This window comes from Ochotona curzoniae, unplaced genomic scaffold (genome assembly GCF_017591425.1).
Source record: "Ochotona curzoniae isolate NIBS_2020 unplaced genomic scaffold, NIBS_Ocur_1.0 contig_1482, whole genome shotgun sequence".
Classification (NCBI taxonomy): domain Eukaryota; kingdom Metazoa; phylum Chordata; class Mammalia; order Lagomorpha; family Ochotonidae; genus Ochotona; species Ochotona curzoniae.
Genome location: NW_024465100.1, coordinates 8,933,253 through 8,956,758, shown reverse-complemented (window position 1 = coordinate 8,956,758; position 23,506 = coordinate 8,933,253). Strand labels below are relative to the sequence as shown.

General features: G+C 44.5%; 1 protein-coding gene across 1 annotated transcript in view; it reads left to right on the top strand.

Annotated features, from left to right (window-relative positions):
• BCAT1 (branched chain amino acid transaminase 1) overlaps positions 1-23,506 on the top strand; it is a 53,758-nt gene that overhangs the window by 15,140 nt on the left and 15,112 nt on the right. Inside the window, exons 5-8 of the mRNA XM_040968446.1 lie at positions 1,423-1,542; positions 10,544-10,707; positions 16,690-16,832; positions 22,609-22,694. Coding sequence (XP_040824380.1) covers positions 1,423-1,542; positions 10,544-10,707; positions 16,690-16,832; positions 22,609-22,694 — 513 coding nt within the window. The remainder of the gene's footprint in view (positions 1-1,422; positions 1,543-10,543; positions 10,708-16,689; positions 16,833-22,608; positions 22,695-23,506) is intronic.

Sequence of the window (23,506 nt, the reverse complement as noted above, 5' to 3'; positions counted from 1 at the left end):
ATCTTGTAATGATGAGAAAAATTTGCAAACTTTTTGAAGTACCCTGGTATATACTCTAAAGGAATTTAAATTCTTTGGACTAAGTCCTACTTCCATTTGGGTTTTTTTTTTCAACCCATTACTGATAGGTAACTGGGAAAAACTTTGAGGTAGAGACAGGAGGAAGGGAAAGTATCATTTGTTGAATAGCAACTCTACTAAAAACAGCTATATTGTTTTTTTAAAGCACTTAATTTATTTATTTTTATTGGAAAGTCAGATATATAGAGAACAGGAAGAGACAGAGAGGAAGATCTTCCGTCCAGTGATTCACTCCCCAAGCGGCTGCAACGGCTGGAGCTGCAACAATCCAAAGCCAGGAGCCTGGAGCTTCTTCCAGGTCTCCCACTCAGGGGCAGGGTCCCAAAGCTTTGGGATGACTGCTTTCCCAGGCCACAAGCAGGGAGCTGGATGGGAACTTGGGCCTCTGGGGTTAGAACCAGCGCCCATAAAAGATCTAGGTGCGTACATGGCAAAGATTTTAGCCACTAGGCTACCTGTATGGGCCCAGTTATATTGTTTTGATGTGGCTCGTTCAAGGACATGAGTTTGAAAGCCACACCTTCTCTGCCTACATAACACTTTTTGCCCACCTGGGGCCTGAGGCAGAGTGGTATTGTGGGTAACCACCCCCCCCCCAAGTCCCCTTAAAAGCCCCAGCTGGGGGAGGGGCATGTTCTCTTGGACACCTGCTTCATTGTCCACACTTCCACTCCCTTCATCTCGCTGACCCTCGGGCTCTTGGTCTTTCGTGTACTGGCTTGTTCTCTTGTTTCCGGTGGAGAGACCCCAGGGGTAGGAGGTAGCAGCCTCTCGCCCTTCCCCTTTCACTTCCTGGCTCAGTCTCCCTGCACATGGCCCACATGTCTTTATGCCTCAACCTTTGAGTAAACCCTACCACTTGCTTATGCCATGTTAGCACCTGTGCTTAAAATGTTTTTTAAGCAGTGGCAAGAACCAAGGACGTAATTAATTAGGCCCAAACCTAGACCACAGCAGTTTCACTTTTCATTTCTTTTTCATCACAGCAATAGGCCTCTGTCAAAAAGATACTGACTTTAAATTATAGTAGTGCCTTTTTCCAAAGAAGACATGAGCCCTGTTAGAACCTCAATGACTTACAATGTTAATATGCTTAATTATGCAATTCAGTTATAATTGGTTTGGGGATATGGTGACAAGTAGGGGTATAATTTCGTTTGCATGTAGAGAAATTATCGTCCCACCTCTATTTAATAGGACGCAGGGAAAGTCACAGAAAAAATATTTTTATTTGGTTTTATTGTTATGGCTTTAACAGTCTGAAAGTTTCCATGATTATATTGATGACAATGCTATATTGAGAGAGAATTCCATCAGTTGCTGCCATTTCCATTCTTCCAGGTATTTGATAAGGAGGAGCTTTTGGAGTGTATTCAACAGCTGGTGAAACTAGATCAAGAATGGGTCCCCTATTCAACATCTGCAAGCCTGTATATTCGTCCTGCACTCATTGGAACTGAGGTAAAAGCTGGCTCCCTGTGTTGGGTTCTGTGTTGAGCAAGTTGTCAGTTATGCTATTTTTTTGCAGTGCATGGAATATAGTTGAGTGCCTCCAATCATCACTTTCTTGATTTCCTTCTCTTGTTTATCAAGATGAGCGGTAGGAATTGTTTTCAGTTTTTGGTGAGATGTAACCTAAAGGAAGGCCCTCTCGCTTCTCTCTTTTATCTGCTAGGATGCTGTGGTGCCTTGCACAGAGTAGCTGAAGTGAAGGAATGGTGAATGGAGGAGGTTGAGTATGGAGGCAGGGGAGGAGCGTGGAGCGCACATGCATCCTTTGGGGTTGGAAGTGAGAAATGAGCTCTTTGGTTGCAGTCTGTTCATTCTCAAGTATATTATCGTGTGGTGTGGTTGCTAGTTTTACTAGGCTGTACGGATGCAAAAAGCAGCATTGTGGACAAGTGGCTGAAGCCATTGATGACAACCTTGGCATTCCATATGCAAGCACTGAAATCCTGCTCTATTTTCCATCCCAATTTTGCTGATGCATCTAAGATGGCATGGAAGATGGCCAAAGTGTTTGGGTGCTTGCCACCTCTGTGGAATACCAGGGTGACCTTTATGGCTCCTGGCTTCACCCTAGCCCAGAAGCCCAGAGCTAAACACTGCAGTGTTCTGGCAAGTAAGCCAGCTGCTGAAAGGCATCTCTCACTCACCCTTGCACTTTCCCTGTCTGCTTTGTTCCCTCCTTCTCTCTACCTCCCTTTTTGTCACTTTGCCTTTTAAATTAAAAAAAAAATTTTTTTTTTTAAGTAGGGAAATAAACGGTAGTGGTTATAAGGCTGACCCAAATTCAGGAATTTTTTTGACACAAATGCCTGCCGAGTGGCTCTTTTTCAGCTATACTTTGCCAACTTAATATTTAATCATGCTTTTGAATCTTAAAAGCTCTGGTTTGTAAAAGGAGGATTTGTCTCAAAATCATGCTTAAGTGTCTATACACACACCCTTTTTATCCACTGATTCACTCCCCAGATGACCACAGCAGCTAGCTCTGAGTCAGCCAATGCCATATTCAAGACTGGAACCTGGCACTCCATAGAGATCTCTCATTTTCCTTCCCTCCTCCATTCTCATTCTCGTCTTTGATTAATTAATTTGTTTATAAGGCAGAGTTACGGAGACAGAGGGAGAGATGGAGACCTTCCATCTGCTGGTTCACTCCCAGGGGGTTACAACAGCCAGGGCTGGACCAGACGAGAGCCAGGAGCTGCTTTTAGGTCTTTTACGTGAAGGGCAGAGACCCTAGAACTGTGGCCAGCCTCTGCTGCTTTCCCAGAGGTATTAGCAGGCTACTGAACTAGAATTGAAATAGCTGGGGTTTGAGCCAGTCCTTGCATGGGATGCTGGCATCGTAGGTGGAAGCTCAACCCACTCTATCATAATTTTGGTCCTAACATTCTCATTCTTTAACTCAATGGTAAATATTAATATACAAATTAACACATGATCATTACTGTAATGATTGTGAATTGTGTAACCTCTGGTAAAATATTTAAATCCGTTTGGATATTATTTTACCTAAATCCCTTGTGAAAAGTTTAACGAGTCAAGTCGTTCACATTATCACAAAATATTCTCATGTTAAAGAAGCATTTTGAGGGCAGGGGTTTAGTCTGCCAGTTAAGATATCTTTGAATGTCCCAGGTCAGGTACCTGCACTGGATTCGGTGCACTGCAGCTTCACTAATGCAGACCCTGCAGTGCTCACGGCTCAAGTCACTGAGCCCTGGGTTGAGTTCCCAGGCCAGGCCCAGCTCCAGGCCATGAGGGGCTCTTGAGGAGTGAGCTGGTGAATGGGGACTCCCTCCATCCCTGTCTATCTCTGAAATAAGTAAATAGAAATCATTTTCTGAAAAGGAATGTCAGTTATCTTTTTAATCCAGATCTTATGAAGTATTTATACATTGATAAACGCATAGAAGAGATAAAAGCTGGAGTACCTCAAACAAGCAATGCTCATGTAGCCATTGGAAATTAGTGTAAAATCAGAAATAATATTTAGGAAAAGAACATACACATGAGTGATTTCCAAGTTTTCACTATGCTGGAGGAAAAGCTGGGAATATGACCGAATGGGTCCCCAGATGGGAAAGCCGGCACTGCTGTTTTCAGACCTAGGATTGCTGATTGTCAGCACCCTGTCTTCTTCCATGACTCTGTGCAGGCACAGTGACTGCCGACACACAGGGGCAGGCCTTGCCTACATTTGGATTGGCCCCATGGAGGGTACTGAGGTTGAGCTCAGTGTTTGGTGAATGCCAGCTTCAGCGGCACAGGCTACGCTTTGAATAAGGCAGAGCAACATTTGACATCATGTAAATGTATTAGATCATCTCACTGAAGCGGTTTTTCCTCCTTTGCAGCTTCCTGGGAAACCTTTCAGTATAGTTCTCGTTAGAGCGAGGGAGAGGGGATCTCTCTGACTGGCCCTGCTGGTCCACGCCTGTATTTCTGACTCATCCCACAGGAGGTGGAAGGGCCAGTTCATCTTACAGACACGCTTTTCATTTCTGTTTGGGCCACCTTGAAGTCTTTATATTGCACATAAAATTGAAGCTGGAATCGCAGTAATTCCCATGAAAGGGTTCTGTTTTCTCATGGTCTTTATGCATGTGTGTTTTTAGCACAGTCCTTTCAAATGAGTGTGTGTAAGCACAGCAGAGTTCATAATCACGGATGTGCAGGTGGCGCACACTTTTTATGTGTTCTTTCACAGACACTCCCATTCTGATCAACAGTGTTTCCATGTGGGTATCTCTATTAGTATTTTTGTATCATAAGCTCTTGTTCGGTGTCTTAATCTTTTAATACTCTGTGTGTGTGCACCTTACCTTATTTTTATTGGAAACTCCGAAGCCAGGAGCCAGGAGCTTCTTCCAGGTCTCCCACATGAGAGCAGGGTCCCAAGGCTTTGGGCCGTCCTTGACTGCTTTTCCAGGCCACAAGCAGGGAGCTGGATGGGAAGTGGAGCTGCCGGGATATGAACTGGCCCCCATGTGGGACCTCAGCACGTGCAAGGCAAGGACTTTAGCTACTAGGTTACCGCGCTGGGCCCTCCCAGGTAGCATTTTAACCAAACCCTGTCATCTGATGATATTCTTTCAATAACTATAAATCAATTACTTGTTAGTGTAGATAGGAGCACTGGAGGAAATCAGGCCACCTTTCTGCTCCATCTTCCCAGGGCCATTTTGCAGGGAAAGGGACAGACATGTGCTTGCTTTTCTGTCTTTATGACGCTTCTCATTTAGGATTACAGATTGGGATTCCACCCTTGGACGTCACCTCACTTCAGTTACCTCCTTCAATGCCTCGTCTCCAAATACAGTCACATTGGAGGTTAGATCGTTGCCATCTGAATTGGGGAATGAGAGAAGGGAAGTGACCTAATCCATTGCTTTGGGTAGGGGGAGGGCTGTGTTGCAGCTGACACAGGCAGGAGACAGGAAAAGCCAGGAGGGTTCCCCAGGCATGAGCCTGGGGCACACGGGATGGAGGAAGGCAGGCGCTGAAGTGAGCTCTCAGATGGTGGCATCGGGAGCCCCATTGGTTTTGCTTTGCAGCTTTGCTGTGATAGCTTTAGAGTTGTTTCACTTAATATAAGGCCCTCCAGTTCCATGACAAAATTGCACCCATTTTTAGGTTTGGGTTATTCCATTTTGTTCATGTACCACCCATTCTTTCTCCGTGCATTGGCAAATAAGACATGGAGGTTGTTTCCATATCTTAGCTATGACGGATGGTCGTGTAGTCAGCATGGGAGTGTAGCTGTCTATCCAATGGATTGGTTTCATTTCCTTTGGATATCTACCTAGGAGTGGGAATGCTGGATCTTATGTGAGTTCTTTTTGACTAGCCCTCTTAGTCTCATCTTAATGAATGCATAAGCTTTGAAGAAGTGACTGTGTTATAAGGATAATCGGGCTGTTTCTTGTGTTTGTTTGTTTGATTGTTTTGGTAAGATTCATTTTGACAGACATTCTTTTATTACTCCCGGTTGTTCTTGTGTCTATAATGTGCTTGCCTGGGCAGCCTGATTCTTAAGCCTCCAAATACCACTGGGCTGCTTCCTGCCTTGCAGGCCAAATCAGAGAGCGAAAGCATTTTCTCAGCTCACTGAGCTCTTTCTGCTTTTGTGTGAATAACCTCTAAAGTCCTGTCTTTCTAGGGAGTGATTTCTGACTAACCCAGAGAGAAGAGATTTTTCACTATGACCTGTCTGTTTTTACATCATCCCTGATTATCCTAACTTTTCATGTATAATATCTGTATTTACTTGTTTGTGAGGTGTAGCACCGGAGATTTAAAAAAAAGGGAGGGGGGGTGGAGGTTTACTTTTTAAAAATCTAGCATTCCAACTCAAAGACACTTGGTCTCTTGGGAAGTTACATACTTTGCATCCTGAAATTCCGTATTCCTTGTTTTTCATGGGAGTTTTTAAAAAGGCGCTTTTAAATCTGTATGCATTTAAGTAATGCTGGAAGATAGTAGAGAAGGATAAACAGTCAATGAGAATATTCATAAGGAAGTAAGACTTAGTGAAACAGATCCCACAGGTGTTGGGAACCGTCCTGTTTCTATACTTATGCATTAACATTTTGCTGTATAAATGAGCCCCGAAGCCAAGCCTGCAATCACAGAATTTTGTTCAGAATGGTTTAAATAATATTAGAGAATAAAATAAATGAACAAAGAAAAAAAGGGTTTCTGAGAACAGAACCAGACATAGTTAATAATCTCCCTGGCTAAGCGTTCCTTTTCGGTTAACTGGAAGCAGTGTGACCGATTTCAGTAGTCACTGGGTTCTTACACAATTGATGTAAGTAACCACTTAAAGATGTGGATGACTGAACCACAACCAAATACTTGGAAGTAATGTGGAAACGTTTCGTTTTCAGAGAAGAAAGCTTAGAATGCATAAGCAGGTTTTTTTTTTCCAGCACTGGAAAATTTGTGTCTGTAATTTGCTTCTTTAATGACAATAAAAATATTATTACAAGGTTTGTCAGAGCTAGATTGAAGTATGGAATTGCTCTTTCAATCTGTCTTCTCTCTACCACCACCTAGTGGAATAAATGCAGATTTACCTATCAGAAAATTCCAGAAGGGGATGAATAAAATGAAATTTATCTCTGGGAAAAATTTCCATGATGATGAGGTATTATCACTAACTATAGTATAATGGAGGTTGCATAGGGTATATGAATTCCACGAGGTGAAAGTCATGGTGAGTTTCATTTGATAGTTTATAAAATGATATTGGCTTATGTGTAGCTACTTTATTCAGAAACTTTTTTTTTAAAGATTTATTTTATTTTTATTGGAAAGGCGGATATACAGAGAAGAGAGACAGAGAGGAAGATCTTCCGTCCAATGATTCACTCCCCAAGTGAGCACAATAGCCGATGCTATGCAATCTGAAGCCAGGAGCCTCTTCCGGGTCTCCCACGCGGGTGCAGGGTCCCAAAGCTTTGGGCTGTCCTCGACTGCTTTCCTGGGCCACAGGCAGGGAGCTGGAAGGGAAGCGGGGCTGCCGGAATAGAACCGGCGCCCATATGGGATCCCGGGCGTGCAAGGCGAGGACCTTAACCACTGCACCATCGCGCCGGGCCCTATTCAGAAACTTTGACATGAAATAAACTACTGAAAATGGCCAACACATCTTACCTCTAAATTGTAATGAAAAACCTGTTGTTGTTTTTTGTTTGTTTGTTTGTTTTGTTTTGTTTTTACACATTTATTTGAAAGGCAGAGTTAGAGAGAGGCAGAGTAAGAGATCTTTTACCCTTTGACCTGTTCCCCAGACTGGGACACAGTCAGGCCTGGGTCAGCCTGGAGTCAGCAGGCCTGAGCTTCATGCAGGTCTCCCACGTGGGTGCAGGGACCCAGATCCTTGTGCTTTCCGCTGCTTTCCCGGGTACATTAGCAGGGAGCCGAATTGCAAGTGGAGCAGCTGAGGCTTCAATTGCTACCCTTTGGGGGTGCTGGTGTTGCAGCAGTACACCGCAGCAGAGCTCCTGAAAAACCTCTTTTAGCTCTTCTTTATATGATTTTTTTTTTTATTGTTGCTTACATTGTATTATGTAGTACAGTTTTATAGGCGCTGGGGATTACCCCCACCCCTCCCATACCCCTCCCCCCATGGTGGATTCCTCCACCTTGTTGCATAATCATAGTTCAAGTTCAGTTGAGATTCATTGCTTGCAAACACATGCTTAGCATAAAGTTCAGCGTCTTATTGTCCAGATAAGTTCAGTGGCCTCTTGGGGAGACCTTCTATGGTCTGAAGATAGGTCTAACAGAGTAAAGATCCGGTCAGTTAAAAGCCCCAACAAGGCCTCAGTATCAATATACAACATTATGGTATTAATTGACATAGTATTGGGTAAACAATATGTTAAAAATAATGCAAGTTCCATTCTTCGAAACATCTGGGTTGAGACAGTATCAATGACAGGTTCAAAAAATAACAAACAACCATACAAAAATTACAGGTTAAATCAAGGCAAACATGTGGTATCTAATCTTTTGGGATTCGCTCATTTCCCTTAGCATTATAGTTTCCAGTTGTGCCCATTTAGCCACAAAGAACTGCATTTTGTTTTTTTTAATAGCTGAGTAGTATTCCATGGAGTAGATGAACCAAAGCTTTCTTATCCAATCTTCTGCTGATGGGCATTTCGGTTGATTTTTTTTTTTTAATGTCAAACAATATACTTCAAAACTCCGATGCAACGAGGGGGTCATTGTACTTTTGTTGTCGGTAGCTAGACCAAAGTGCAGCGCTGAGACAGTGCAGCGCTGTCAGGCCCAGCATGGGAACGCTGGGGAATGAGGTGATGGAGTATGACTGCCGAGGGATTGCCTCCCACACAGTGACATCCAAAGAGGCACCTGAAGCAGCGTCCCATCCTTGACTGGTAGGGGTAGTCCTGCCTTTATCTTCAGTCCTCATTGAAGAACAAACACAATGAACCAAGAAATGAAAGCGTTTGTTGCTTGTCGGCTGGTCATCACTGCATCTGGGCAGCAGGGCGCAGACGGCTGCACCTGCCTGCATATGCACACGTTTTGTGCTCACAATATTTTACCTGCCTGATTCTCGGGCCTGGGTGTTATGTTCAGTGGATAGAGGACTGAGAGACGCTGAGTGGGAGGAAGAGCTGAAATGGAAATTCAGACAAAAAAAAAATAGTGTGGAGTTCATTTCCAATGAGTTTCAACAAGTATGACCAAGGCACAGGGTCCCCTGAAATGGGGGGTGGGGTGGGTGCTTCTCTTCTTTTACTCTCATTCTTACCATGACAGATTGAAACCCCGATCCCGGCAGACAAGGTCTGCAGCCCGGAACTCTTCATTGAATCGGCCTGGTTTACCAGCTTTTGTTGTAGAGAGTTTTCTATGATTTTTGCATTGTTTGTATTGCAGTGGGAAAGACCATCGTTAGTGTTGGTTGTCAGTGCCATGAATTCCTGAATTGTTTGTCCTGAATTGTTTTGGTATTTTTCCTGTCTAGTGTCTTTTATTTTTGTTGGTTTGTTTCATTTGGGAGACATACAGATCTTCCATCCACTGGTTCTCTTCCCAAGAATGCCTGTATTGGTCTAGGATGGGCAGAGGATGAAGGTGGCAACTGGGAGCTCAATTCAGGCCTGCTATGTGGCTGTCAGAGACCCAACCACTTAAGCTGTCACTGTTAGCAACCGAAGAACTCAGGCACTGTTCTATGCATTGCAGTATCTTACTGCTAGGCTCCTGGCACCTGCCACCTGGCTCCTGTTTTTAACCTTGAGAGAAGCTGCACTCCTGCTGTGTGCCATCTGGTCTGTGGTGAACTATGGTCATGGCACACTCCTCTAGGCCACCACTGCCTGGGGACACTCCTTGAAGTGTCTTATAGAAGCCACCAGGTTGTGAAACAGAATGGCAAAGTAAAGACATACATACTGTATTTTGCCTCCAAAGACTAAGAACTTGTTTCTTCTCTTCCTAATTTCCGATTGATACCACCTTAGAGGTGTTAGAGATAGTTGTTAAAATTAGGTTTTTCCAGGCAGATGTTCACACAACAGTTAAAACTCACTTGGGATACCACATGCCTTATTACAATATCTGTATTCAGGGCCAGCCCAATAGCGTAATGGTTAAAGTCCTTGCCTTGAACGCGCTGGGATCCCATATGGGCGCCGGTTCTAATCCCAGCAGCCCCGCTTCCCATCCAGCTCCCTGCCCGTGGCCTGGGAAAACAGTCAAGTCCTAAAGCCTTGGGACCCTGCACCCACGTGAGAGACCCAGAAGAAGCTCCTGGCTCCTGGCTTCAGATTGGCTCAGCTCCAGCAGCTGTGGCTGCTTAGGGAGTGACCCATCAGACAGAAGATCTTCCTCTCTGTCTCTCCTCCTCTCTGCATATCTGCCTTTCCAATAAAAATAAGTAATGCTTTAAAAAATATGAGAAGCAGTGTCTTATATATATATCTGTATTCAAGACCCAGCTCTGCTCCCAATCCAGTTTCCTGCTGATGTGTGCCCTGGGGATAGCAGGTGGTGGCTCAGGTACCTGAGTCCCTGCCACCTACTGTGGGAGACCTGATGGGAGCTGCAGGCTCCTGTCTTCCACGTGACCCAGACCTACCTCTGGCCGTCACTGGGGAGTAAGCCTGTTACCTATCTCTCTGTCTTTTGTTAATAAATGCCAAATTTTTAAAAAGTGTTCTTCCTCCAAGAACAGCAATAACAACAAAAAAATGGTTAATTAATTTTTTTTTTTGTCTAAATCTGAATACCAAGCAAAGTGAGACTGAAGTATTCCATTTGCAATCTTTTCTCCTGAAAAGAGCATCAGGCTTTGTGTCACTCACCTTCCATGGGACAGCCCCTCTGGCTGCTGGTCGGCTGTGAGCTGTACAGACTGGTGTGTGCAGTGGAAATGACAGCATGTGTGCTCTTGCTCTTATTGCAGTCTTCTCTTGGAGTCAAGAAGCCCACGAAAGCCCTGCTCTTCGTCATCCTGAGTCCTGTGGGACCTTATTTTTCAAGCGGTACCTTTAATCCCGTGTCCCTGTGGGCCAACCCGAAATATGTCCGAGCCTGGGAAGGGGGAACCGGAGACTACAAGATGGGAGGGTAAGTAAGTCATCATCTCTGTCTTTCTGACCACGTGGTTACTGCCCTTGAGCTTGAATGTGCGGAGAGAATGATGGTCATCAAGCTTGAATGCTTGCCCTTGTTTCCTGCCTGGTTTTTGGTGTTTGAAGCGTGAAGCATGCTGGTTGTCTTAAGCGTAACCAGGGGCCCTTCATGACGGTGAGACCTTGGCTGTGATCCACAGATAAGAACTGAAACAAGCAAAGCGGCGATCCCATCAGTGCTTGGACCAAGTTCTCCTGGACCCCAGGCCTCCTGCAGGCTGCTGTTGGGCATCAAGGAGCATCTGGTCCTGGGGTTGAGGCCATCAGCTGGCACCCCAGCATCTTCAACGGGGAATATGTCTGCTGCACTGATGGGTCGTCTCTGTTGCCCTGGATCACGACCACATGTGCTGCCAGCTGGCTGAGGGACAGCCCTGTTTGGCTGTGTTCACCCAATCTCATCAGCCATATGTAGCTGGCAGGAAATAAAAGAGCATTTGAAAAGTGTTAGACAGTTTCAGGGATGGACTTGGCCATGAGCTGGGCATTCCCCTGTGGGTGAACAACAGTAAGCAGGATTGATCGATGTGGGCTCTGCTTTTGTCTGTCTCACTGGTGGTGTGCCCTGGGTATCCGGGGCAGTGACAGTTCTGGGAGGTGACTTAGGCACCGTCTCCTGGGCCCTGGTATAGAATCCAGGTTTAGGAAAGTGAGAGTAAATTTCTGTCACAGGTCACAGCACTCCTCATCTGCCCTCGGTGAGCCAGCGGGAGAACATCGCTCCCTGGGTTCCTTGCTTCCACCTGTTCAGGCTTCTGCTTTGTTGCACGCCGTGTAAGCAATGTTAGGACTTGTTAGGATGCACTTTACAACAAATCAACCGTCTCGAAATGTAGCGAGGATAAAAGTTGGCTTCTTACGAATCTTGTTTCCTGGTTAGCCCTGTCTGTTCAGGAAAAAGATAACTAAAGAACACAGAAAGTGCAGGAAAAAAAATCTTAAAGATTTATTTATTTTTATTGGAAAGGCAGATATGCAGAGAGGAGGAGAGACAGAGAGGAAGATCTTCTGTCTGATGGGTCACTCCCTAAGCAGCCACAGCTGCTGGAGCTGAGCCAATCTGAAGCCAGGAGCCAGGAGCTCTTCTGGGTTTCCCATGCAGGTGCAGGGTCCCAAGGCTTTGGGCCGTCCTCCACTGCTTTCCCAGGCCACAAGCAGGGAGCTGGAAGGGAAGTGGAGCTGCTGAGATTAGAACCGGCACCCATATGGGATCCCGGGGCGTTCAAGGCCAGGACTTCAGCCGCTAGGCTATTGCGCTGGACCCTCTTCTGCTCTGGAGGGTGCTCGCGGCCCCTGGCTTCAGATTAGCTCTGCTCCACTCATTGCAGTCATTTGGGGTATGAACCAGCGGATGAAAGATGTTTATCTCTCTCTCTTTCTCTTTTATCTTGTTCCCTCTGCAGCTGTGCTTTTCAAATTACAAATCTAATAGGAAATTCTAATAGCAGACACTGTCAGAATATTACCTGTCCAAGTTCATAGACCGTGCGATGCCAGGAATGAACCCTGATGTGGCCTTGTGATGGTCATGGTGCGTGACACAGATAGCATCACCAGCGTTCTACAGTGGTACAGGACATTGGTGATGGGGAAGTGGGGCAAGGAGTGTTTGAGACATTTCTGCAACTTTGTCAGTTGTCTGTGGCACCTAAGCTCCTCTAAGAAAATCAGTCATTAAAAGCAGACAGACACAAAATAAAACCTGATGGCCTTGGGCGTGCTGCCTGCCTGCTCTCAGCGTCTTGATCTATAAAGTCTGAGTAGTGATAACACCTGCCTGGATGGTGATTAAAAAATGCCTGTGACAGTGTTCAGCATGTGGAATGTTCTCAACAAATGAGCGATCTGGCCCTGTGAGAGTATTGGCCAAGGAGCCCAAAGTTTCTCAAAGCCACGTGTTTACTGTCTGTGATTTTTGTGCTGTGAAGTCCCATATTCCATCAAGTCCTCGAAAGTATATTATACAAAGAGGTTTTCTTTTCTTTTAAGATTTTTTTCTTTAATTAGCAAGCAGATTTACAGAAAAAGAGAGATAAAGATCTTTCAGCTGCTGGTTCACTCCCAAAATGGCCACAACAGCGTGAGCTGAGCCCACCTGAAGCCAGGATCCAGGAGCTTTCTCTGGTCCTCCCACGTGGATGCAGAGTCCCTAGGACTTGGGTCACTGTCCACTGCTTTCTTAGGCTACAACATGGGAGTGGAGCAGCCAGGACAGGGACTGGCTCCTTGGCACCGGTGCTTCAAGGTGCAGGATTGCCCTGTTGTGCCGTAGCATTGACGCCAAACGACTCAAGAAAATGATGTGGCTAACTACTCAGTTTCCTCCTGGGCGGGCAGTCACTCCTCCACAGCCCATGGTTAGTGAGGCTTTCTCCCTCTTGTAAAATACATTGACTTTTATTTAGAAAGCAGCCAGTGAAACAGAGACAGGTGTCACATTAATTGCTTCGCGTCCCAGATACCTGCAAGGCTGGACCAGGCCAAAGCCTGGAACTTAATCAAGCCTTACAGGTGCGTGGCAGGGACCCACTCTGGGAGGTGTGCATACCCTGCTGCTTTCCAGGGTGCGTCAGGAGCGGAGCTGGGACTCAGGATGAGTGTTGTCCTGGACAGTTTGTTTAAGGGCTACGTCAGTGCCTGCACTTAGCTTTCTTAGCTCATCACTTGGACAACCAGTTGCCTTTCTCCGAGCGGAGTGTACTATCTTGTAGCAATGCATTTCACATCTGTGTTCTCCAAGGTATTTATTTTCAATTATTGGAAATTTTCTCTGTAGGCAATCTTCCCCCCTTTTTCAGTTATTTTCTTTCTCTAAGAACATCAGATATTGTTTAGAATATTGACGGCACGTGGAGGGAAATCAAATGTATTACTTATGTGGCAATTACTTTGTGGACATTAACAATACAGTGTGCAGCTGAGAGAATTTTGAGGAAAAAACAGTCTGTAGAGTATATTGCTGCACAAATCAATCATGGAAATGTTAAACAACAGCACATTACACACTTTGCTTTCAATGTGATGGGCCAGCAGAGGTCTTACTTCCTCTTTCCCTGTGCATATGGTCATGATGCTGAGGAGCCATGGATTCAGTTCAACGTCATTTTCAGTAGTGTGCATGTGATTGTTTCTAGAAAGTTCTTTGTAAGGCTAGATGTTTGTACTGGAAAAATACTCAATGTGTTTTTTTTTTAACAGTAAGGAGCAATGAATATAAGAAGAAAAATTTTTTTAGATATGGTGAAATTATACATTTTTGCCTATCAGTGAAAGAAAATCTAATGGGGAGGTTTTTTTTTTTAACTGTATTTCAGATGTAGCGGGTTAGCACAACCTTTTTTTTTTCATTTATTGCATTATTTATTTTTCTAAACAAAAACAAAAGTTTGAACTCACTTTCTTTGATTTATATGTATAGGTGCTCCTTGATTTGATGATTAGCTTATATCCTGATAAATTCACCACAGCTCAGAAAATGTAGTGACTACACAGCCTAGCTGTGAAGTGTCATCTCTTAGCAACACCGGGCACTGCAGAGGATTTCTCAGAGTTATGGGGCTGATGGGGCTGCGATTCCCTGCCCCTGTGCAGAGAGCAAACACTACACACTGCTAGCCTGGGACGCGATCTACAGTCAAAATTCAAAGCATCACTTACATTTCAGGATCCCACCTTTGCATCATGGTATAGAGAAAAGAATGTCCTTGGTCAAACCCTCATATGTGGAAGAGCATGTGTGTTAGAAGCACAAGGTGAGCTCAGACCTGCTGCCCTCAAACCTGTGCTCTAATATATATATATATATATATATTTTTTTTTTTTTTAATAATTATTTATTTGAAAGTGGGAGTTGCACAGAGAGGCTGAGATTTCTTCTCCTGGCTCGCTCCCCCCATGGCTGCAGGAGCTGGGGCTGAGCCCAGCGAAGCTAGGCTCTGGGAACTCCGTCCTGCTATCCCTTGTGGGTGACAAGGTTGAGCACGCACACCATCTTCCACTGTCTTCCCAGGCACAGCAGGTGGCTGGGTCAAAAATGGAGCTGCCTTTATTCCAACTGGTGCTTATTTGGGATGCTGGCACTGTAGATGGCAGGCTAGCCTTCAGTGCCACAACAACCCCCCCTCCCTGGTCATTTTGTGATCATCAGCTTATTTTATTGTGTGAAAGACACAGAATGCAAGAGAGGGAGAAAAGAGAGCTGGTTCACTGTGCACATGGCTGTAGTGGCCCACAGCAGAGCAGACCAAAGCCAGGAGCCAGGAACTTCTTTTGGGTCTTCCACAAGGGTGGCAGAGGTACAAGAACTTGGACCATCTGAGCTGCTCCTTCCAGGCCATTAGCAGGGAGCTGGATTGGGAGCGGAGCATCTGGGCTCAAACTGGTGCCATAAGGAATGCTGGCATCTCCACAGGTGGCTTTATCCACTATGCCTCAACACCAGCCCCTGTTGTAAAATTCTTCAGTATATATACACATGTCCCTTGTATCAAACTTGTCTCTTCAAATAGATCTTTTTAAAAAGTCACCTTAGAATATATCTTATTTTTATTTGGAAGGAAGAATTACAGAGAAACACACATAGAAAGATCTATCTGCTAGTTCACCCCCCAAATGGCCGCCAACAACTGGAGGTGAGCCGATGAGAAGCTGGTTTGAGTCCCAGCTGCTCCATTTTGAATCTAGCTTCAATTTGCTAGATTTATTTGCCTGGAAAGGATGTGGAAGAGGCTCCCTGCATCCATGTGATAAACCTGGATTCCCGGCTTCAGCTGGCCTACAGCTGTTCAGCCATCCTGTGAGTGAGTCAGCAAGGTGGAAGGCTTCTAATGCTGTCTTTCAAAGAAGTGATATATTTTTTAAAGGTATAAGCGGGTATTTTGTTGAAGATTACATGAATGCTTTGTTGTAGTTTGAGCTGGTGAGTTTGCATGCGTTTGGAGGCTTTCTAGTCCAAAGGTGTGTGTGTTACCCAGCCACAGTTGCCTTGTGGTAGTTCCTCTCCAATATACTTGCTAATGTTCTTTGTTAAGCAAGGAAAAGTGATTTATATAACCAGAGGCTTAGGGAAGAAAGCAGACATCATATTTCTTTAATGACAATGTTCTCTTTAAGACATTCTTCCATATTTTGTAATATGTTACATAATTTTCCCATTGAAGTTTAAATAAAAGGTAAAAAATTACTACATTGTCATTTCAGGAAGATGTTCTATGTTCATTTGATTTTAAATCATGATGAATGGTATAAGTTTAAATTAGCTTTTGAAATAATTTTTTTAAGATTTATTTATTTTTTTTTGAACAAGTCAGATTTATATAGAGGAAGAGAGACAGAGAGGAAGATCTTCCGTCCGATGATTCACTCCCCAAGTGAGCGCAACGGCCGATGCTGTGCCCATCCGGAGCCAGGAACTCTTCCTAACTCTTCTGTTAGGATGCAGGGTCCCAAAGCTTTGGGCCGTCTTTGACTGCCTTCCCAGGCCACAAGCAGGGAGCTGGATGGGAAGTGGAGCTGCTGGGATTAGAACCGGTGCCCACATGGGATCCTGGTGCATTCAAGGCGAGGACTTTAGCCACTAGGCCACCGCACCAGACCCCTGAAAGAACTTTTGATTGAAGGGTTATTTGCTTTTTTTTTTTTTTTCCATTTGTCCCTCTTTTGGGTAGAATTTAGACTTCACCATTACCATGTTTGTTGAGCAAGTCTCTAAGAACATTCCTATTAAAATAGCTGCAATTAAATCATCCACATTCTTACACATTTTGCTTTTAACTTTATACAGTTGACTAAAGCGCATATGTGAAGAGCATAATAGTTGATCATGTCCATCTGTGGAAGACTTGAGGATATTACAGAATGAAAGATGAGATTTTGAATGGTATCAGCACATTCACAACCATTGCGTTCTTCCTCACAGGAATTACGGCGCGTCGCTTTACGCGCAGTGTGAGGCCATGGAGCATGGGTGTCAGCAGGTGCTGTGGCTCTACGGCTCAGATAACCAGATAACAGAAGTAGGCACCATGAATCTCTTCCTTTATTGGATCAATGAAGATGGAGGTAATTTCAGCTCTGCTTTTTTTTTTCAGTTATTTTCTATAGAACTGGAAAAAGATGAAGAGCCAGAAACAACTTCTAAGGCAACCCCGTGCTTTCAGCATGTACTTAGGCAAAGTTTCAGATTAAAGAAGTTAGCAAAATTGTTTTTGTTTCCTGAAAATAGATGAAGTCTATTCTTGTGTATCAGATTGAGAGATTTAAGTCTCCTTGCTGTGAAAAGTTCCTGCCTTGCCCCTTTGCCATCCTGTGACATCTTTCTGGTCTGAACACCTGGCGTTTGGAGACAGGTCTCGAATCAGCTCAGGTCATTGGCCGTGGACTGTATGGGAAATGCAGTCGGAGGAACAGTCTGCTGATTCTGGGATGGAATTTAGTGTTCTCTTTTGTTCTCCTGTCAACTGTTGATCTCTCTTTACATATTTTGATCATCTGTCAGAAGCCCTCCAAATCTGTTTTGGAGCTCTGTTTGATTAAAATACATTATTTTACAAGTTACTGTGTCTTGAGATTGTACCCAGATCCTGGTTCCTTGAAGAGGACTGCTGTGGATCTGCTACAGGAAGTAGCTTGATGTTGATGGTCTTTGAGGCTATTCCTTTTGTATTGGTTGACCAAGCAGCAGCGGTCATGAGCACTCACCATAGCAGTCCTCTCACTGAAGTGTTGACGACGAATGCGGTGCTAAGTTAAAGGGCCAACAGTGGGGAAATAAACTGACATGCACTTATTTCCATTAGAATTTTGACAAATGTAAAACAGTAAGAAACATATCTGCAGGCTCCTATTTTCTCTCTTTCTTCATGATATTATGGTGAGTACAGAGAAGGGAATAGTAATGTTTCTAAATATGTATGAGGTCTCGGTATTGGCTTCCATGAAAATTAACTTTTAGTTTCAAGGCAGCTACAGCAGGCTCTGTTGTGCTTATGTTCTTTGGCTAGGAAAAGAGGAAAATGGTGATTCAGATGAGGTTGAATTCCGAGCTGGATACTCACTGGAGTGTTAGGAGCAGAGATGAACCAGATGAATGTTATGTTCCAGCCAGAGGTAGAATAAACAGCAGGTGTGGGGAGGACTGCCTGTACCCAGGTTGGCTGCTGGTAGTCATTGGCTTAGGAAATGCCAGGTACAATTCATTCTCCCACTCCTGCTCTTTGTAGTTGGCACTGCTGAAAGACAAAATTTATGTGGCATGTTTGCAGTTTCTAAATTTGATGTATTATATACATCAAAAGCTTCGTTTGCCAATTGGCAGCTGGGGTTGAACTCTGCACTTGGAAGGTCATGCTGGATTCAGTTGTTCTTCTCCCTTGCCTATTTCTACCTATTCGCCAACTTGTGTCCCAAACCCATAGAATCCCGCAAGAAAACCAGCGATACATCCTTATGCACAGATGGAGGTGTTGGGAATTCACCCCCGTCTGAATCAGGGGCTGCATGGTTTCACCAGAGAAACCAGAAAGTGTCCTGCTGAGAAACTGGCCCTTCTGCAAACAAAAAAATTTTGGCTTGCTTCCTCTGTAGCTTTTAAAGGTCACAATGGAAATTGAGTGAATTTGTCTTTTGCCTGTTGTAAAATGTACAAGACCTGAAGAGTGATTATTCAGATTTATGCCTGAGATAACATGGGTTTTATGTTTGACTGGAGGAGCAAGGAGACACAGATGTGTCCTTTGGGTCATTCCCTGGTTGCACACCATAGCCAACAGCTCAAGTTCAGTCTCCCACACATACTTGACCCATCATTGATGCCTCCCAGGTATGCATTGGCAGAAAGCTGGAATCCAGAACCACGCCAGGCCTCCAAGCAAGGTACTTCAACAGGAGATGTGGATGTCCAAGGGGTATCTTATTTTTTTTAAGCCAAAACATATTATATAGCCCTTTTTTACATTAAAAAGGAATTATTTTTACTCAAATGGTAGGTTTCCAGAGAGCGAGAGCTTCCATCTGCTGGTTCACTCCCCAGATAGTCACAACAGCTAGAGCTGGGGCCACTGGAGCCCTCTGGGTCTCCACATGGGTGGAGGGACCCAAGGACTTGAGCCATTGTCCACCACTTTCCCAGGCACATCAACAGGAAACTGGATTGGAAGTGTAACAGTTGGCATCCATATGGGATTCTGGCAGTGCTGGAAGAGGCTTGACATACTGTGCCATGGTGCTGGTGTCCCACAAGTGATGACTTAACCAGTGTATGTGTCTTCCCTGCCTCTGGCTTTGCTATGACTTTTTTGTATGTGAGAGTGTTTACCTAATACAATAAGTGCAGACCAAATAAAATCTGAACTAAAGAGAATGAAAACAAAATGTGTTGGAACCGTATTACAAAAAGAGCATGTGGACTGTCAGAATTAACTTCCTACCCCACCGGCACTCCCCCACAAAAAGAGAGAAAAGCATATTGGAAGTCTGTATCATATGGCTTTAGGATAAAATGAGAGTGAATTGAAAATGAGCAAAATTAATTTCCCAAACCTATCACCAGGAGGTATAAGTAAGGTTCCTTCCCTAACATCTCATCCTCTTTCCACAAGAACCCGCACTGATGGCTCTCCTGGGACAGCATGTCTGTGTGAGTGCCAACCGCACTGCTATGGATGGCAACTGTTTGACTTTTGGTCTGTAATTTATGAAGATTTGAATTCTAGTATGGCAGCCATGATGGTAAGATCACACCAAAATTAGGTAGTGTTAGGGCAGGTGTTTGGCCTAAACCTGCATCCCTATCAAAGTGACTGAGTTCAAGTCTAGCTCTTTTTCCAAGCTCAGCTTCCTGCTAATGCATACCCCTGGAGGCAGCAGAGAATGGATTAAGAATGTGGATTTGTGCCACTCATGTGGGATACTTGACTCGAGTTCCTGGCTTTGGCCTGGTCCGGCCCAGGCTGCTGTAGACGTTTAGGGACATGAACAAGCAGATTGGGGCTTACTCTGTCTCTTGAATGGTTTGGGAGCATGACTGTGGCAGTGAGTGTTGCTGTTGTTCACCCTTCTCTGGCAACCCACGTATGAATAGTGACTTCACTTGGAGCACGTCCACGTGGGTTGCTCTGTCACACCCTCCAGGCCTTTGAGTGCAGATCCCATTGTCAGTACGGTTGTCTTCGAGCCCTGAATCAGAATTATAAGCTCCCTCTGCCATTGCAGCTCTTTTGGGTCTTGTTTGTTGTTTGTTTTTGCTTTTGTTTTGCCCTGTAACATGCTAATTAGCACAATAATTGGTGCCTCTCCTTAGCAGAAAGTAAGTAGGAAGTTATTTGTGACTTCAAAATAATCTGAAAAAAAAAAAAAAACCAACTATACATACTGGGAGGATGGCTATGCATATCTTGTATCAGAGTCCCAGTTTGACTCTTACCTGCTCTGCTTCCAATCCAGCTCTCTGCTAATGTCTGGAGGCAGCAGATCGTGGTCCAAGTACTTGAGTCTCTGCTTCCTGCATGGGAGACCTGGGTGGAGTTGCTGCTTCCTGGCTTAGACCTGACCTGTGTCCGGGTGTTGGAATCTTGTGGGGAGTCAACCAATCAGTAGCTGCAACGTCTTTCTCTCTCCTCCTTTCTCCCTCTCTCTTTCTCTTTCCTTTCCTCCCTCTCTCTGTCTCCCCCTCTCTCTCTCTCCCCTTCTCCCCATCCTCCCATCTTTCTTGCTCTGTGTGTGTGTGTCACTGCTTTTCAGATAAATAAATGAGTAAATCTTGACAGGCAACTGGAGGGGAACCTATACCTGGATTCTAAAAATTTTTCATGTGCCAAGATACACTTACCCTTTCATCCAGCTTTTCCATGTATTTAGAGAGGCCCCTCCTTTGTCCTCCGTGCTCCCTGCCATGTCCATAGAGTTTAGAACAGTATTAACAGCCCCCGGTGTGCGTCTGCTGAATAAATAAGGCATTGTGCTGTTGGTGTTCCAGGAGCTCAATGTAATCCTACAGTCCTGGTTTCCATTAGTGTGTGAGTCTGGGAGGACACAGTGGATCCTGCTGTGGTTGCCTCTGAATTTCTCCTCCAAACGATTCTTCTGTCAAAAACCGGCCGCTTTTGTAGGTTCTGTTTTCCTCATGTTGGGCAATCTGGAGTGAGTTCTGGCTTTCGCAAGCATGTTTGTGGTTGCAGAGGAAAATGAATACTTCTCACCCAGCCCTTGTCATGTCATCATCTCTGTCTGGCAAGCCGAGAAGCAGATGTTCTGTTCCTTGACCCCAGGCTAGTGGTTATAGTTCTGGGTGTTAAACATGTTTCACACAACAGCCTTTGCGCATGCAGGGGCTGCTGTTTTCTGTTAACTTCATCTGGTTTGTGGAACTCGGCAAGCTTCAGGCAAGGGCAGCTTTAGGGGGCACTCGGAGATGTGTGCGTGTGTCTGAGTGCATGCACACACACACAAAGACCCATGCACTGAGGCAGCTGTCACAAAGCGTGCATTTATTTTGAAATCACCAACAAAGACTTCTAAACAGGACACAAAGTAGCCCTAAGAACATTGCCAAGAACAAGTTTTCTTCTTCCCAGAAAGCAGCTTTCAGCACCTGATTTTCAGAAACAGAAAAGTCTTACAAGCTACTGCTGTGTCCTTGCAAAGAGGACTTCCTTGTGCATTTTGTTTGTTTAATGCAGAAGCCAAGCGTGATGCTGAGCTTGGGGGCTACAGGGCTGAACATGGAGCTTCGGTCTTCCAGACAGAGCTCACTTGTTGGACAAGGCTGATGTAACCACAGCAGAGCAGACAGCCCTGGAATCACTGTGCCCTGTGGGAACAGGTTGCGGCTTCAGTGTCAGGACAGAAGAGCTTGGGTCTTAGCTGGCCTCCGGTGACACCTCCGTTACTTCTGTGATATACAAATAAAAGTTCTGATTTTTTTTTTTTTAACCTACATGACGCAACTTTGAGATACCAGTGTGCTTTTCCTTTAGCCTTTAGCTGGTGAACCCTCCCAAATATGCTTCATGCATTTCCTTTGCCAATGTTTTGTGGGCCATGCATTGTCTGTTACAAGGCTCAATATCTTTGAAAGATGATGACTTCAGTTTTGAGTTTCTCGCTAGATTAAGGTTCTTCGGTGCTGCAGGTGAGTAAGAAAAAAAACTTGTAGGAGCCCGTGACAACTTTTTTTTTTTTTTTTTTTTTTTTTTGCAGTAGACCAGGCATGCTTAGCACCTCTAGACATAGGATCATGCCAGCCCTCATAATGGTAAGGGGCTTTTGAGGCCAGAAGCTCGTGGTAAACCAGTAGCTCAGGCTCAGAGGGAGTTTGGAGTATGCTTTGTTTTTTTCTAGCCTACCTGCTTGAGCTCCTCTGAGGACCCTGCCCTCCGAATCTCAAAGGGTAGAATCAGAATCGGCATTGTGAATGCTGATACTCCAGTAGGTTGGAGAACCACTAACCCTAGCAGACTCAGCAGAATTCTAGGTGCTTTCTAAGGACCAGGAACCTCTTTACATCATTCTAAGTACTAACTGACATTAATATATGAACATAACCATTGCTATCAGAATATCCCTCTTAAGAATATTCTTTGTGAGGCTATTAGTTTATCTTCTTCTTTTTCTTGAATTAGGATAAACAAGATGATCAAATGAATACTTTTTTCTTTTTTCCACCTTGAAAATCAGGTTTTTTGACAAGAGCAAATCGGTTTTCTAGAATTGGGAGATTTAGCCATGTGCAACAATAATACTATGATTTCTTTGTACTTATTAGCAGTTTAATGGTTATTGAGAGAACCCCTGCCTAACTCATTTACAATTTGCAATTTTCCCAATTTCTAATTGACAGAAGAAGAACTGGCAACTCCTCCGCTAGATGGCATCATTCTCCCGGGAGTGACGAGGCAGTGCATTCTGGACTTGGCACACAAGTGGGTGGGTGCCTTTGACATGAGTCACTTTGGTTAACCTCAAAGAGAAAGCAATCCAGATGAGTCCTGTCTGCTGGTGAAACTGTAGCCTGAGATTCCAACCCGTGTTATCATAGCTCAAGGGAGACTATCAGATCATCTTGCTGGTAGGAAAGGCAGAGCGGAACCAGTTGAACAGGATGTCCTAGTGCTACTGTTCTCAGTTCCTACAGCATGCGTCTCCTACCAACATTCCTGGGTTCCACCTGGTGTGTTCCAAACCAGCCAGCCCTTAATGCTCCGAGAGTCAGTGTCTTGCACATGACCATGATCTGGAGGGCTTCCTTCCCACTTTGGTTCCAGTGGAACCACACTTCCTGGTAGAAATGGAACCGATTTACATCAGTGTTTAACTAATATCACATTCGTTTGACTGCCCTCCTCTCTGTATTACATCTTCTAGTCCTGGTAAATTTCTATATGTATTAAAGTTTAAATTCTAGCAATTGTTCTGCTAAATTTGTACGTGTATTTAAGTCAAAATTCTAGCAAGTGTGATGTGTTCAGTAGACTGGCAAGACCTTCGATGTAGGCAACAATGGCTGTTTGGTGTAGAAAAGGACGTAACATATTCAAGGAGAATAGTGACTGATTTGCTTGTGGGGCTCAGATTCCTGGATTGGAACTTTTCACCCTTGGGTTACAAATGCCTTCAAAGACCACAAAAAGACTTTGTGTGTAATGTACCAAGTGGTACTAATAGGACAGATGTTAGCAGGAGAGTACTCGCATGGCTTCTTTAGGAAAAGTTTAAAAAATGGAGGGAATGTGTATAAC